Here is a 14,799-nt window from a genome sequence, read left to right on the forward strand (position 1 = left end):
ATGCTTAGGAATTTTGTTGGGAGGATACAAAAGGGTCTTTCACTGTTTGTAGCAAGAAGGCCTGCTGCATTCAGCTACTTCAGTGAAGATCGTGCCACAACCGCGGCACCGGATGATGTTAAGGAAGGCTATTTTGCTGTTCATGCAATTAAGGGTGAGGAAACCAAGAGGTTTATTGTTGGGTTAGATTACTTGAATGATCCTGCATTCTTGGGACTTCTGGACCAAGCTCAAGAAGAGTTTGGTTTCAGGCAAAAGGGAGCTCTTGTACTCCCTTGTTGCCCTCAAGAGTTACAGAAGATTCTAAATGGTCCCAAAGCATAGAGCAAGGAACCAAAGATGAAGAAAGGGATGGTAGTCATCTTAATTTCCATTGTAAAGAACAAATATTAGAGAGCAGAATCTAATTACTTATTACTTTTTATATCTCCAATAATGTTCTTGTTCTTTCAATAAAAACAACAACACATCAATGAAAATAATTAACACTTATGGTACTATTTAGTGGCCTAACTTCTTTCTTAAGAGCTTTTATTTTAAAACTTACTTGATTTAAAGTTAAAAGTACCGCTGAGCATGTAAGTTAGTTGAATGAGAGTTTGTCTTGCTAAGTGTCAAGTGATAAGAAGAAATTTGATGTAGTGCAGAGTTGTCCAGATCGAGTTTATCCAAAAAGTTCGTTTTTGACAAACAAGTATACTTTTTCATATGGAAATGACCTTTCGAGCAAAACGCAGTCTCTACACTACATGTCACAAAATTTTAGCCAGATTGCATCGTTTAAAGGATCATGAATGACAATTTTCTTTTTTATCATAATGTTAGGGGTACTTTTACGGTTTTCTTCATGTAAGGACCTTTTTGATCTTTTCTTATTTCTTGCTTTAGGGTTTTTTTCACATTAGAAAATACCTATTTATACGTAGCTAAGCCGTCTTGCGACGACAGATTATTATATATCAAAATCTTAGATGATGATCGAATGCCACCTTAATTAATTAATTGCCGATACTCTTATCACGCCTTAATTGCAGTTTCTTAGCTTTGCCATAATTGCGCAGCTAGCTTCGAGGGAGTATAATATATTCACCTTATGAAGCTTCATGAGACTTTTGGATTGAATTGAATGTAATTCAGGATGCTTGTGTAATATTCACCTTATTTCTGGAATTTAAATACATCCAATCCAAAAGTGATATTATAAAATGGTATTAAAGCTTATTCATTGGTCGACCACCTGTACTGCCATGGTCGACCAAGCCCACAATGTCCAACATGAGGGAGTGTGTTGGAAAGCTACCTTTTACTTCCTAAGCACAAAATTGTAACAGACGAGTTTCTATCAAAGAGAGAAGCCATAGATTTGATGCCCTAAAGCAGATACCTTTGCTTAGCCAAGTTGTCAGCAAAATGATTTTGCTCTCTAAATCTAAAGACATAAACTATACTACCACACAATTTACTATTTCATGGAAAGCAGCTATGAAGTTGAAAGTGTTAAGCAATTTCCATGGCTTAATGTTTTGATTATTCACCCGTCCAACAACTAGAGTAGAATCAAATTCTTACAATATGCTTAAGGAAAAATATCACAACACAAAATGAGGGCATAGAGGAGGACCTGCACTTCATCCTCATGAGCCTACAACCATTTTTTATGACATTACCAATTAATTCCCCACTATGTTTGACCATTGTTGAAAACACCTTACTGATGTAATTCTGTTTTGGTTATGAGATGAACGAAACTCAAAAAGATAAATTAAAATAAAACTAAAAATATTTAGTATTTTTTTTTAAAATAAATTAAAACAACTGACTGTAATTAAATTCAGTCACGGATGGGAGTTGCTCATACAATGATTGCACTACTGAATCATGTTACAATGTAGAATACTGATGGCTTTCGTAATAAAATTATTTTTTTCTGATAAAATGATTGAGAGAGATTGAATAGGGAACAAACAGATAAGAAATGAGCACGAAAATGTTCTTAGAGGAAAAGTGATTGGGATAAAGCTGATGAGGTGAAAGAAAAAGGTGCTTTTTTAAAAGTTACTTTTTTGAAATTTATTTATTAAAAACAAGTGTTTTTCTGTAAAGCTCCTTAAAATATTTTTTAATCTTATATAATTTCCCCTTTAAGCAAATTAAGGGAAGCTTGAAAAAATTAAATCAAATACTACTTAAGTAAAAAATACTATTATGTAAAATAAAATAAAAATGGTAAAGTATTTCATCAATCAGAATAAAAAGAAAACAAAGAGGGCATGTAATCTGAATGTCTCTCTTGAATTAAACATATATATAGGAAAAGATCTAAGGGAAAGCAAGCAGGGTCTTCCCTGTCCTCCTTTAAGATCCTTTGTATAAATATGAAAAAAAAAATTACAAAAAATATTAATAAAAAAAAATAAGAAACATAAGTTTTTAAATTGATATTTGTGTAAAAAAATTAATAATAGATCATATATCTAATTTAATCCATAAAATTAATAATTAATATTTTAAACTTATTATTTAATAAATAATTATTTATTAAAACTAAAATATTTAAATAATTATGTAAGAAATTTTTTGACTTCCTTTAATACATTTTTAGATCCGTACACACATATATATATATATATATATCTTGGGATTCTCTTTACTGTTTAGTTAATTTATTTATTTTGGCAACAATGAAATTATATATTATATTATTGGCAGGAGTTGGAATGAATGTAATAGATATATCATGTGAAAAAAAAAAGGTGTTAGTAAAGTGTTTGTGTAGAATTTAGGTGTTAAAAATCATATATAACTCAACGAATACAATTGAAGTAACCCGACGATATGATAACAAGCAGGTCTTCTCGCCTTCCAAGAAAAAAAAAAACAAGCAGGTCTTGTTCCATATATTATCCTTGTATAAACTGCAGTGAGAAGTAAGCTATAACCACTGGCCAATGCACCTTATTATCTGTATGGTTGAATTTTTTTAACCCAACACTCAAACAAACAAACATAATACATTCAATACAAAGATTACATATTCAAGTCCAAACCATTTAATCTAATTCTTATTATTATTACAATAACATAAAAAAAAAAACACAACACACACGGTATAAAGTATACCGTTTTACGCTGTTATGTTTTTTTAAAAAGATATTAGTATAATAATATATTAGATTGAATAAAGATAATAAAAATAAGAAATAAGAAAAGATTTATTAAACAAATTTTAAAAGATATAATTTTAAATTTTGTATAATGCTTATATAAGAATAGATCATTCTTTTTTTCTAAAATCACATAAATAAATAGTCTTTCTTGACATTAATGGATTATTCAAAGATTGCGAAGAAAGAAAAAATAGAGAAATTTTGTTAAAACAAAGATAATAAAAAAACTTGAATTACTTGTTCAATAAATGAATAAAATATGTAATTTTTAAAAATTTCCATAGTATAATTCTTTTAGGTGTTTTTCTTTTACTGTATTCCTCATGTATCTCTGATCGAAAGAAATCAAGATTAATAGTATTTTAATATTGGTTATTTTAATGAAAAACATTATATTTCACATACTAAATTAGTATTAATAATAAAAAATTATAAAATATTTTTAAATATCAAAATAAGTAAAGAACAATTATAATTTATAAAAACTTAAGTATTTTATATTTCTTTTATCATGATATTATATATTTTATAGTAAATTATAATATTTTACTTTTATAAAAATATTAAAAATTATTTGATACTCCCACTAACAAAAATTTCTGAGTTTGTCCCAGTCCCTGGCTATAACATATCTGCAAAATGCATGAATACTAATTAAAATGCTCTTTAGAGAAAGATTAATTCAGTTAAATACTAATATTCTTTCCCTGACCTATATATGTAATGTATAGTCATACTTGTTTGTCCGCACGCCTCCCCTCTCTAATCAGAACGAAAGCATTTTATTGTAGACCCCATTCGTGTTGCAGATAATGGTACGAAACTAATGAATAATAACACAAAAATCCAATGATAGTTGGCTCCAAGCAGAATAGGGGCCAACAAAATAAGACACTTAAAATTCTTTCTTGCAAATTTGCCTCCCCATAGCCGTTTGCATCTTGTCGGCATGATTTAAGTCTTTATTCAGCTCAAATGGTCAAAGGAGAAAAGTGTTCAAAACTTCAAATACAAAACAGAATTTGAAGTTACTATTTATCTTTTTTATAAGTTCTAATAAGAACTAATTTAAAATGTTTTATGCAATAATTTTTTTACAAAAATATACTGTACTTCATTTTTCTTTTTAGGGGCAAAAATATATACTTCATTACGAGTCATTCTTTTCTAAATGCAATAATACATTAATGTCTTAGAATCTATAGTATATATTTTGGGAAAATTATTTTATCTCTTCCCAATACGCATAGTTAATAAAATTTTGAAACAATAAAACAAGCTATTAATGAACGTGATTAAAAGAATTAAGTCAATAAAAATATTTTAAAAAAATAAAATCACGTCTCATTTTAATTAGGGGGTAACTTCAAAAAAATATAAACTTACAATTTCATTGTAGATAATTTTGATGGATATAAGACCATGATGAATAATAAAGTTTTTTCTCCAAATATTAAATATCACATCATATTTTAAGCTTAAATTTAAAACTATGGAGTAATTTTATATTAGTTGATTTACACATTTGATAATTGTCTATTATGCACTAGTTGAATATTATTCATTTGTGAAGTATGTATATATACTTTTATGAATTTATAAGTTGAGAAGAAACTTAGATGCTACCAAAAGAAAATGGTTGTCCACACGACACTAATAAGGTTACTCTTATGAATGATAACCTATAGTTCAGACTTCAGAGATAAGTTTAACGTTTCTAAGACCATTGCATCCCCAGAAAAAAGAAAAAAAGAGAGCAGTATAATTGTTGGCATACTACATATAACAATGAAATTACACTCATTTGCTAGACTGTTACCTGAAATCGTAAATTAGACTCATTTGATTGACTTTGTTTATAATTAAGCTTTGAATAAATTAGAATAGCTTTAAAATAGTTTAAATGTTTAATTTTTTTAATCTAATTTTAGTTTATTTTTGTGTAAAAATAAATGAAGAAAGAAGATAGCTGGTGTGGAACCCAATTTAAGGTTGAATGGGCTAGAACTAAGACTAGTGCGTGCTAAGCGAATTGTTCTATTGCCAAAGATTTGAGCTAAACGCATACCTTAGGTTTAACACATAGTCACTTACAACAGGAGTTTTATTTTGCATGCATGTTAAGCGCGAAACTCAAGTTTAGTGCGCATGCCATTATGTAGAAACAATAGTGCAACATGTTTGACCCTATTTAAGCTCCAAGGATGCAAATTGAAAACATATTTGGTTAAGAGAACTATCTAGGGTTGAGGGTGAAGGCTGGGAAGCTCTCTCCTTTACTCTTCATGACTTCCCTACCATTTCTCATCATCTTTTTCATTTATTTTCTTCTTTTCTTGTAGTTATGCAGTTAGATTTACCCATTTTGAGAGTTGAACTCATCCTTATGTTTATATTTTGATTATTAATCTGTTTATTAATAGTTCATTATTAAGTGTTCTCTTCTATGCATTAATGCTTCTTTAGCTTGATCACCCTTTGCTTGATTTTGTGGTTTGAATTGTCATTGGAAAATGCTTTTGAACTTAGAAATAGAGAAAAACACTTAATGAGTTTTGTGTCTAGGGATGGAGCATGTCTTTTTAGTCATATTTTAACACTTGTTCTTAAAGTAAGTCACTTGGTTAGACTAATCAAGGGATTAATAGTTTGGTCAACTTAGATTCTTTCTATCCGAGGAATCAAGGTTTGAGTATTTTTTAGAGTTGATGATAATAATTGAGTTTTGAACTCGATGAATGATCTTTGTTTGTGTGAGGATGTGGTTTAGTAAAATTAATCTCAACTCTTTTATTCTTTGTTATTTTACCTCTTTTTATCGCATTTTGTGTTTGTAAGAATGCCAAAAGCAATTTTTGTTTATTTATGCTATTTCTATTTATATTTTTGCAATCCAATTAAAATCACCGTTATTTCAATAACCGTAGTTAGTGAATGTTATTTTTTTGTCAAGTATTACGAGAGCCTTATGGATATGATATTTGAACTTTCACTTTATACTATTTATGTGATTTGATATGTTTGTTAAGAAGCTAACAGAAATGAGCTTAAAAAAAGGTTTTCAAGTGGCTAAAACCTTATATTTGGTTTTGACTTGTTTTAAGAACAACAAATTAATCAAAATAAATATTGCATTGAAAGAGGACTTATCATGGTTTTAAAATACAATTTGCAATCATAATTATAGTTACAATACGGGGTTATAAGGTTGGAGTGGTGAAGGAAGAAGGGAGGAGATCCAAGAGAGGTTGTGGATTTGAATCACCCATTAACAAAAATTAACTATTACAATTAACAATTGTTGATAAAAAAAGAAAAAAAATAGTTACAATATCAAAAATTTTTACGCGTTTTATGTATTTAGTAATTGGTGGGGTGTGGGTTTTTTTGTGGGAGTGAGTGCTTGTTGGCACGTGCACTGCCTATGAACTTGTTACCTTTTGTATCAAGTTCCTTTTTGTAACATACAATACTTTTTGCCTAAAAAGAGTTTCTGAGGTGTTTACAATTACAATGCGATAGCAATTGCACTAATACAAAAGCTTAATCCTCATGGTACAATACAAAAGCACAAGGCTAGATTAGTTGCTAAAGGTTATTGACAGCAACTCTAGGTCGACTACAATGAAACATTTTCCCCAATTGCTCGCCAAGATACAATTAGAGCCTTAATAGCTCTTGCAACACAAAAAGGGTGGAACATCTACCAATTAGATGTCAAATCAAAATTTCTAAATGGTGTGCTTGAAGAAGAGATTTATGTGGAGCAACCACAAGGCTTTGTAAGCAAAGGCAATGAAGCTAAAGTGTTGAGATTGTACATCAAGACTCAAGGTTAGCATGATAATTTCCTTGTCTCCCTATACGTAGATGATCTTATCTACACAGGCAACAATTTGAAGATGATGAAAGAATTCAAAGAAGACATGATGAAGACATTCAAGATGATTGAGCTTGGCTTGATGAATTACTTCCTCAACATAGAGGTAAGACAACAAAAAGAAGGAATACTTATCTCTAAAAAGAAATACATTGAAGCTCTATTGAAGAAATTTAAGATGTATGGATGCAAATCTATGACAATTGCACTCACGACAAATGAGAAGTTGCAAAAAGACGATGGAGCACTGGAAGCTGATGCATCACACTATAGGAGTTTGATCGGAAGTCTACTATATCTCATAGCTACACGACTTGACATCATGTATGCTACAAAGTCTTCTATCAAGATTCATGCAAAGGCCAAGCCAAATTCACAATGGAACAACAAAAAGAATTCTAAGATATCTACAAGGAACAAAAGAGTTTGGTAAATGGTACAAAACCATGACCAACTCAAGGTTGATTGGCTATACCAACTGTGATTGGGTAGGATCAATAGACGACATGAAGAGTACGTCAGGATATGCCTTCTCAATAGGATCAAGATTTTTCTCTTTGACATCTAAGAAGCAAGGAACAATTGCACAATCATTAGAAAAAGTAGGGTATGTGGCTGCTGCGGAGACTACAAGTCAAGCAATATGGCTTCAGAGAATACTTGCATAAATGAGTGAACAACAAGAAAGACTAACTATAATCTATTGTGACAATAAGTCAACAATAACAATGGTGAAGAATCCAATTCATCATCAAAGAACTAAACATATAGCAATCAAGTATCACTTCATTAAAGAAGTAGAAGCAAATAAGCAAATTCAGTTGGAGTACTACATGACTAAAGACCAAGTTGTAGACATATTCATCAAGGCACTACCAAGAATCAAGTTTGAGCAATTTCAAAATATGTTTTTGGAGTTACTGAAATTTGCATCAAGGAGGAGTGTTGAAAGTGCTACAAATATCTAGACATTTCACAATGACTATAAAAAAACCTATAGAAGTGTCTTGATAAATCTAGATTTTTCTATAAAGCTATTGAAGTCACATATGTAAGAGAAATGTCTCGTTAGTTCTTAAGTTAAGAAAATGCTAGAATAATGTATAATATTATTTAATAGTCCACCAACACATGTAGTAGGCGGTGAAGTGTTGCCTATAAATATGTAATTTGCACTTGTTGTAATGAGTTTTGATAGATCAACACAAGCTCCTCCGCTATTGTTAGGAGTTACACAGCCAATTACTCACTATTACACTTCTATACAATTTCCCTTCACTAAGTCAACTATTACTAACCTCTCTAAAGCCCATGTCAACAGCCATTAAACAACCAACCCAATTTTCTTATTCCCCTAAAATACTAACATATACAATTCTTTTTGCCTAAAAAAAGTTTCTGAGGTGTTTACAGTTACAGTAGGATAGCAATTGTACTAACCTTATTGGTTCCACAATTTCTCATAATATCCACACACAGTAGCAACTAAAAACCTTTATTCATTTTAGCCAAAACGAAAACCAAATTCTTGGATTGTAGTATTTGAGCATATACATAAGATAAGAGAAACACGGGGACGACAAATTCCAGCTAGGCCCTCCCTCAAAGATAAGAGGACCCCTCAAATAATTGCAAATTGGCAATAAATGCAATGCATGGCACACGCATCCACTGTTTGCAGTGTTTGGAAACTAATCCGCACCTAAAGTCAAGAAATTACGCGTGTGTTCTCAGCATAAATAGCCAAACTCCACATGCAACGACCTCAAGCTCTAAGACTTGTAAGTCATTAACTCAATATTCTACTATCAGAACAAAACAAATTTCAAGATGCTTAGGTATTTTGTTGGGAGGATACAAAAGGGTCTTTCACTGCTTGTAGCCAGAAGGCCTGCATTCAGTTACTTCAGTGAAGATATCGCGCCACAACGGCGGGCCAAGATGATGTTATGAAAGGTTATTTTGCGGTTCTTGCAATCAAGGGTGAGGAAACCAAAAGGTTTATTATTGGGTTAGACTACTTGAATGATCCTGCATTCTTGGTACTTCTGAATGAAGCTCAGGAAGAGTACGGTTTCAGACAGCAAGGAGTTCTTGCACTCTCTTGTCGCCCTCAAGAATTACAGAAGATTCTAGATGCTCCCAAAGCATAGAGCAAGGAACCAAAGACGAACAAAGGGATGATAGTCATCTTAAATTCCATTGTAGAGATGAAGGAATGGATACATCTTTCCATTGTAGAGAACAATTATTAGGAAACAGAATCTAATTTCTTGTTATTACTTTGTGTGTCTCCTAATATTCGTGTTCTTTCAATGAAAAATTAACACAATAAAAGAAATTAACAATTAATTAAGGAAGTATTTTGTGTAACTTCTTTTTTAAACCTTTTATTTTTTACAAGATTTTATTAAGTAGAATTCCAGAAATACCAAACCAATTAATATAGTTAGGAAAAAAGATAGAATATCAAAAGGACAAACAGCTAGCAACATTGACACACCAGTTTGAGACATGATTTTAAATTGTCATCTACAATTGCAGTTGCAGCTGCAAAGTAAAGATTTTCTTAATCATTAAAATCACATTTGCGGCCACCTGCATATTTTTTTATTTTTTTTGGCAATCTTTCACTTCGTCAAGGATAGTGACAAAATCGTAACTGTGAGGGTAGCCACAATTTAAAACCATGGTCCGAGAAATTACAACAGAACTCCAGCTGGACTTCTAACTAAAAACCAAAACTAAGAACAAAATTTGATAACATCCGATGGTTACAACAAATCTTATATTAGATGTGAATAGACACATTGAGCTACATCAAATCTTTGGAAGCAAAACCAAATTTTTGTTGATAAAACAAGAAAATTGAAAATAGAAGTTGACCATAAGACTTTCTAGCACCATAGATCTGATTCTCAACGGCACCTTTGCTCAGCCAAGTTGTTAGCAAAATGATTTTGATTTCTAAAAACATAAACTACTAACACACATTTTAGTATTATTTCCTGGACTTGAAAGACGGTATTAAGGATCACATTCAATTAAAATGTCAAGCAATTTCCATGGCCAATTGTTTTCATTATTCACCCATCCAGCAACAAGATAAGAATCACATTCAATTAAAATATTCTTAAGGTCAAAATCACAACAAAAAATGACGGTATTAAGGACGACCTGCACTTCAGCCTCATACGCCTGCCATCATTGCTTATGACACCACCAATTCCCCCCCAAACCAGAAAAACTTCTAGCAGCACTATCAACATTAAATTTAAACAAGTAATGTGCTTAGGGATCTAAATTGTGGACCGAAACACCTGTTGCTGCTGCAATATTGTGGTTGCAGAGCCCTTATAGTGTTAATTTAAATCACATGAATTGCTGCAATGAAACTGCAATTAGGCCACAACAGAAATCCAACATTGTTTTATAGCACCCTTTTGTAAATAAATAAAAAATAAAAAATCAGATTCAGACTTCAATATTCTAAGCGTTAATGATCGATCGAATGAGATTGTAGTATGGGATATTGGGTGAGCGCGGGAGGCATATAATGGTGGCAAATGACAAAATCTTAAAATGAATAAAAATCCATACAACATTATAAATAAAAGATATATCAATAATTAAACCGCGATCACAATTGCAATTTATAACTAGCTAGGCATGAGGTAGTGGTGTCCAAGAAACCTGTTTCATCTGTTTTATCACTTTGGACAGTGTGTATTTATTCCAAATTCCAATTAAGCCAAATTTTATCAAGTGAATTTATGGGGCCAATGCTATAGCCTATACCCTATACCCTATACCAAGCCAAACGCCAGACTACGTACTGTAACCACTTCCATTTTGTACATTTCCCACAGGTTCTATAAGATTCATAGCCTTTCTTTTTTTAGCATCTTCGATGCACCTTCCTTCTCTAGTCTGTCAGTGACCATGTTAATTTAGCTCTTCCTTCAGAATTTAGTTTTGATCACGACCCTAAACATCTCTTTTCTTTGCCCATGTCCTGATCGTCTTTAATTTGCAAACATTTAATTATAAACAAGACAATATTCAGTACTAATTTTATAAAATTTTAAATTATAAGTTACTGATCGTAATTAAATTCATTTACGGATGGAGTCATACAATAATTGTACTAAAATGATGTAACAATATAAAGTACTGCTGGTATTCGTAATAAAATTATTTTACTGATAGAAAGATTAAGAGAGATTGAAGAGGGAACAAACAGATAAGAAAGGTACGCGAACATCTTAGAGGAAAAGTAATTAGGATAAGAGGTGGAAGAAAAAGGTTAGGGAAAACTCTTCAAAAAGTACCTTTTTAAAAGTTATTTTTTCTATGTTTTTATTAAAAATAAGATATTTTTGTTTGTAAAATTTCTTTGAATTATGTTATTAAGTACCAGCATCAATCAATATACAATTATTCTAACTTAATTAACCAGTGTTCTTGAGTCTGTGTGTTTAGTATGTAATTATGTTAAATGTTAGGAGATAAAATTTTGTTATTCATGATAATTTTATTCCAATTCAAATTAGATGGTCTCTCATGTATAATACTTATTCTATCTATAAAAAAATATAGTATTTGGGACATAAACATTACTTAAGTAAAGAAAGATTATTATGTAAAATAAAATAAAAAATGGTAAAGTATCTTACATCAATCAGGAAAAAAAATAACAAAGGGGGCATGCAATGGTGTAATAACTAATATTGTTTGGTTAATATATAATTTCTTACCATTAATAAAAATTAAATATTATTGCATAAACATATATCAATAACTTTTGGGATCGTAATTTTGAATCAAAGATTAAAAATAAGTTTGAATAAATTAACCTAGCTAGTTAACTTGCAAGGACTTTTTTTTTTATCATTTTCTTTGGATAAGAAAGTATAAGTATCTTTTTGTTTTCTTTCGGTTTTCTTAACTTTTTTATTCACATTTAATTTCTTTTATATATTTTTTTCATCACACTATTACCTATAGCATTTCTCATTATTTTTTTCTCCTAATTTATTTCTTTCATTTATCTCACCCTTTTAATAAACAGAAAAACAAACATACCATAGTGCATAAAGAGATTGTACACAAGATTATTTTCATCTAAAAGATTTACTACGAGTAAAGAGAGTTGTTATGATATAGAGAAATTTAAAAGTTTTGAAATAATTGTTTTTGGGATCAATGACCAAATAAGTTTAAACACATTAATGAAGAAAATGAGAAGGGGACGGTAAAGAGAGTTTCAAGATAACAGTATCAAAACTCTTAAAACCCAAAGGATTGACGGAATGATTTAAAGTTCCATTGTATTCTCATGAGTGAAAATAATTTATTTAATGAAAGAATTTGTATTCGATTCTTATTGTGTGTAAAATTTTACTGAACCAGCAATAATCATGCATAACAAATAAGATTATTTTCTGACCCAATGAATTAGAGCCCACCTGTAACTTCTGATCTAAGACAAAAAAACACCCTTAAATTTTGGAAGATAGCATAGGATTTTCATGGGAGAGAAATTCTAAATCACACTATCAATAACACTCAATTGCTACATAGAAAAGTCTGTAGCATACATAATTTTTAACTTCTCAAAACATTACATATAATTGACTTGCAAATAGTAATCGTTAAAGATCCAATGCCACATTCCCGCGTATAATAAGAAGGAAGAATTGAATGAGCCAAAGGTTACATTAAATGACATGTCGCTTTAACATCGTGGAATGCCTCCTATCTGGCTAATTAGGCTCCCTATGATGGAGATATAAACATTGCGCGTTTTCCCCATCCAAATCCAATGCTAGAATTCGCTTTGTAATATTCCTGCAACACTCTACACTGAATACTAACGCTGAAATTCCATATAGAAATAAAAGTTTAGAGATTATATGTTGTATTTCAAATTTTCGATGTATCATATATAACATTGTTCTAGTCCATGAAGAAGATTGAAGAACTACATAATAATCGTAGAGACTCAATGCAAATGAAGATTCTCAAATCTTTTATTGCAAAGGTATTAATTATTCAAGGGTCTCCCACTCTGGACCCGGAAAATCGCTCATCCAAGTGATGTTGAAGAGGAAAACGAAACAGCAATAGTGGTGTGCCACTTGCCAAGAAAGCGCTAATCAAAGGTAATTTTGGGGGTACGTGGTAGCTATCATGAAAAGAGGTTCATTTATTTTTCCTTTGGTGATGTGCTAACATAACTCAACACATCATGAAAAGGATAGTTTCCAGTACCAACACTAATCATGCAGAAAAAATAAAAATAAAAATCAAGCGAAGAAGGGCACAAAGAAAAGAAATCATAGTGCTAGATTCAATTTATATAGGAATATTGCACGGGTGATCCTCACGGAGACACCGCGTAAGGAATACACGCCAATTGTCTATACGTGAGTCCAGAAGGATAGTGAAAAAGACCCTCAAAATTGTTGCATTTAGTGTGCATGTTTCTGTACCAATAAGCAAAAGGCTCCACAGTACCATCTCTCAAGAAATTTCATGCATTGCTTCTCTTCATCTTATCCACTTAGTCATCATTATTATAAATATCTACACTCTACAATCATGAAACTACTACAAACTCATTTATCAAAGCTTTCAAGTTTCAACCATATAGCTTCATAAAGAGTACTTTAATTAATTAAGATAACACTACATTACAAAGTTCATGATGCTTTGGTCTTTCTTTGGAAAGGTACACGATGGTCTCGCAGTAGTCTTTGCACCAATAAAGAGATCATTTACACTGACCAGCAACGACGATTCAGCAACAACAGAGGTGCCGGGTGACGTTTTGGAAGGGCACTTTGTGGTTCTTGCAAACAAGGGTGAAGAAACCAAAAGGTTTATTGTGGAGTTGCACTATTTGGATGACCCTGCATTTTTGGGACTGCTGGAGCGGGCAAGAGAAGAGTATGGTTTCAGACAGAAGGGGGTTTTGGTAATTCCCTGCCACCCTCAAGAGCTAGAGAAGATTCTAGAACAACCAAGGGATCATGAAAGTGTTGGAGGAGATGGAGGCAAATTAACAGATTCAATTCAAGATATTAGTGAATGTAGCGCCATTTCCTGCAGTAGTTGACATGAAATGGGAAACAAGTTTGTTGAATTTAATAGAAAATTAATCATTAGATATTTAGATTCAAATCAGCCATATCTTGTTTAAGACTTCTGGGGCATGCTACTAATAATTTAATAGAGTAAATTTGTTGTTGTCTCCATGAACATAACTTCGTTGCACCAATCTCGTGAGGGTCAAATTCAACTTCATCAAGTTAATTTAGCTTGGTGTAATAAGTACAACAACTGTTTTCTTTCTATCAAATGATGTATATCTGATTCCACACTTCTCTCTTTTTAATTTCTTCCTATCTGAATTGTAATTAAGTAGGAGTAGCATTATTCTAAAAAAAAATTCACCAGAAAAGCTTAAATTGATAAATATCCAGAAATAAACCTATTTAGGGTCCATAACTTCATTAGTTCAAATATATAGCTAAGGTCTAATCAGTGAATTAAGCGAATGAAATCGCATGCTTGAATTTGATTCAGCACAAAATATAACAAATAAAAAGGGAAAGATATAAAGTAAATTGAAGATGTATAAAAGGGTCACTCAATTTTAGCTTCAAGAGATCACATAGGAAACTGCAGCAGCAACAACAGTAGCAGAAGATGTAAGGTAGGACGTATATTTTGCTATTGATCAAGCTA

General features: G+C 31.3%; 3 protein-coding genes across 3 annotated transcripts; all 3 read left to right on the plus strand.

Annotated features, from left to right (window-relative positions):
* Positions 1–324, plus strand: LOC114381733 (auxin-induced protein X15-like). Its single transcript, XM_028340958.1, has one exon. The coding sequence runs from the start codon at positions 1–3 to the stop codon at positions 322–324; it is 324 nt and encodes a 107-aa protein (XP_028196759.1).
* A 7,451-nt stretch (positions 325–7,775) lies between these two features.
* Positions 7,776–9,200, plus strand: LOC114381734 (auxin-induced protein 6B-like). The gene is made up of 2 exons (XM_028340959.1): positions 7,776–7,933; positions 8,963–9,200. The coding sequence occupies exons 1-2, from the start codon at positions 7,776–7,778 to the stop codon at positions 9,198–9,200; spliced, it is 396 nt and encodes a 131-aa protein (XP_028196760.1).
* Positions 9,201–13,586: 4,386 nt separating this feature from the next.
* Positions 13,587–14,419, plus strand: LOC114381048 (auxin-responsive protein SAUR72-like). Its single transcript, XM_028340223.1, has one exon. The coding sequence runs from the start codon at positions 13,754–13,756 to the stop codon at positions 14,165–14,167; it is 414 nt and encodes a 137-aa protein (XP_028196024.1). The 5' UTR covers positions 13,587–13,753; the 3' UTR covers positions 14,168–14,419.
* Positions 14,420–14,799: the final 380 nt, after the last annotated feature.

The sequence above is a fragment of the Glycine soja genome, chromosome 13, assembly GCF_004193775.1.
Source record: "Glycine soja cultivar W05 chromosome 13, ASM419377v2, whole genome shotgun sequence".
Taxonomy (NCBI): domain Eukaryota; kingdom Viridiplantae; phylum Streptophyta; class Magnoliopsida; order Fabales; family Fabaceae; genus Glycine; species Glycine soja.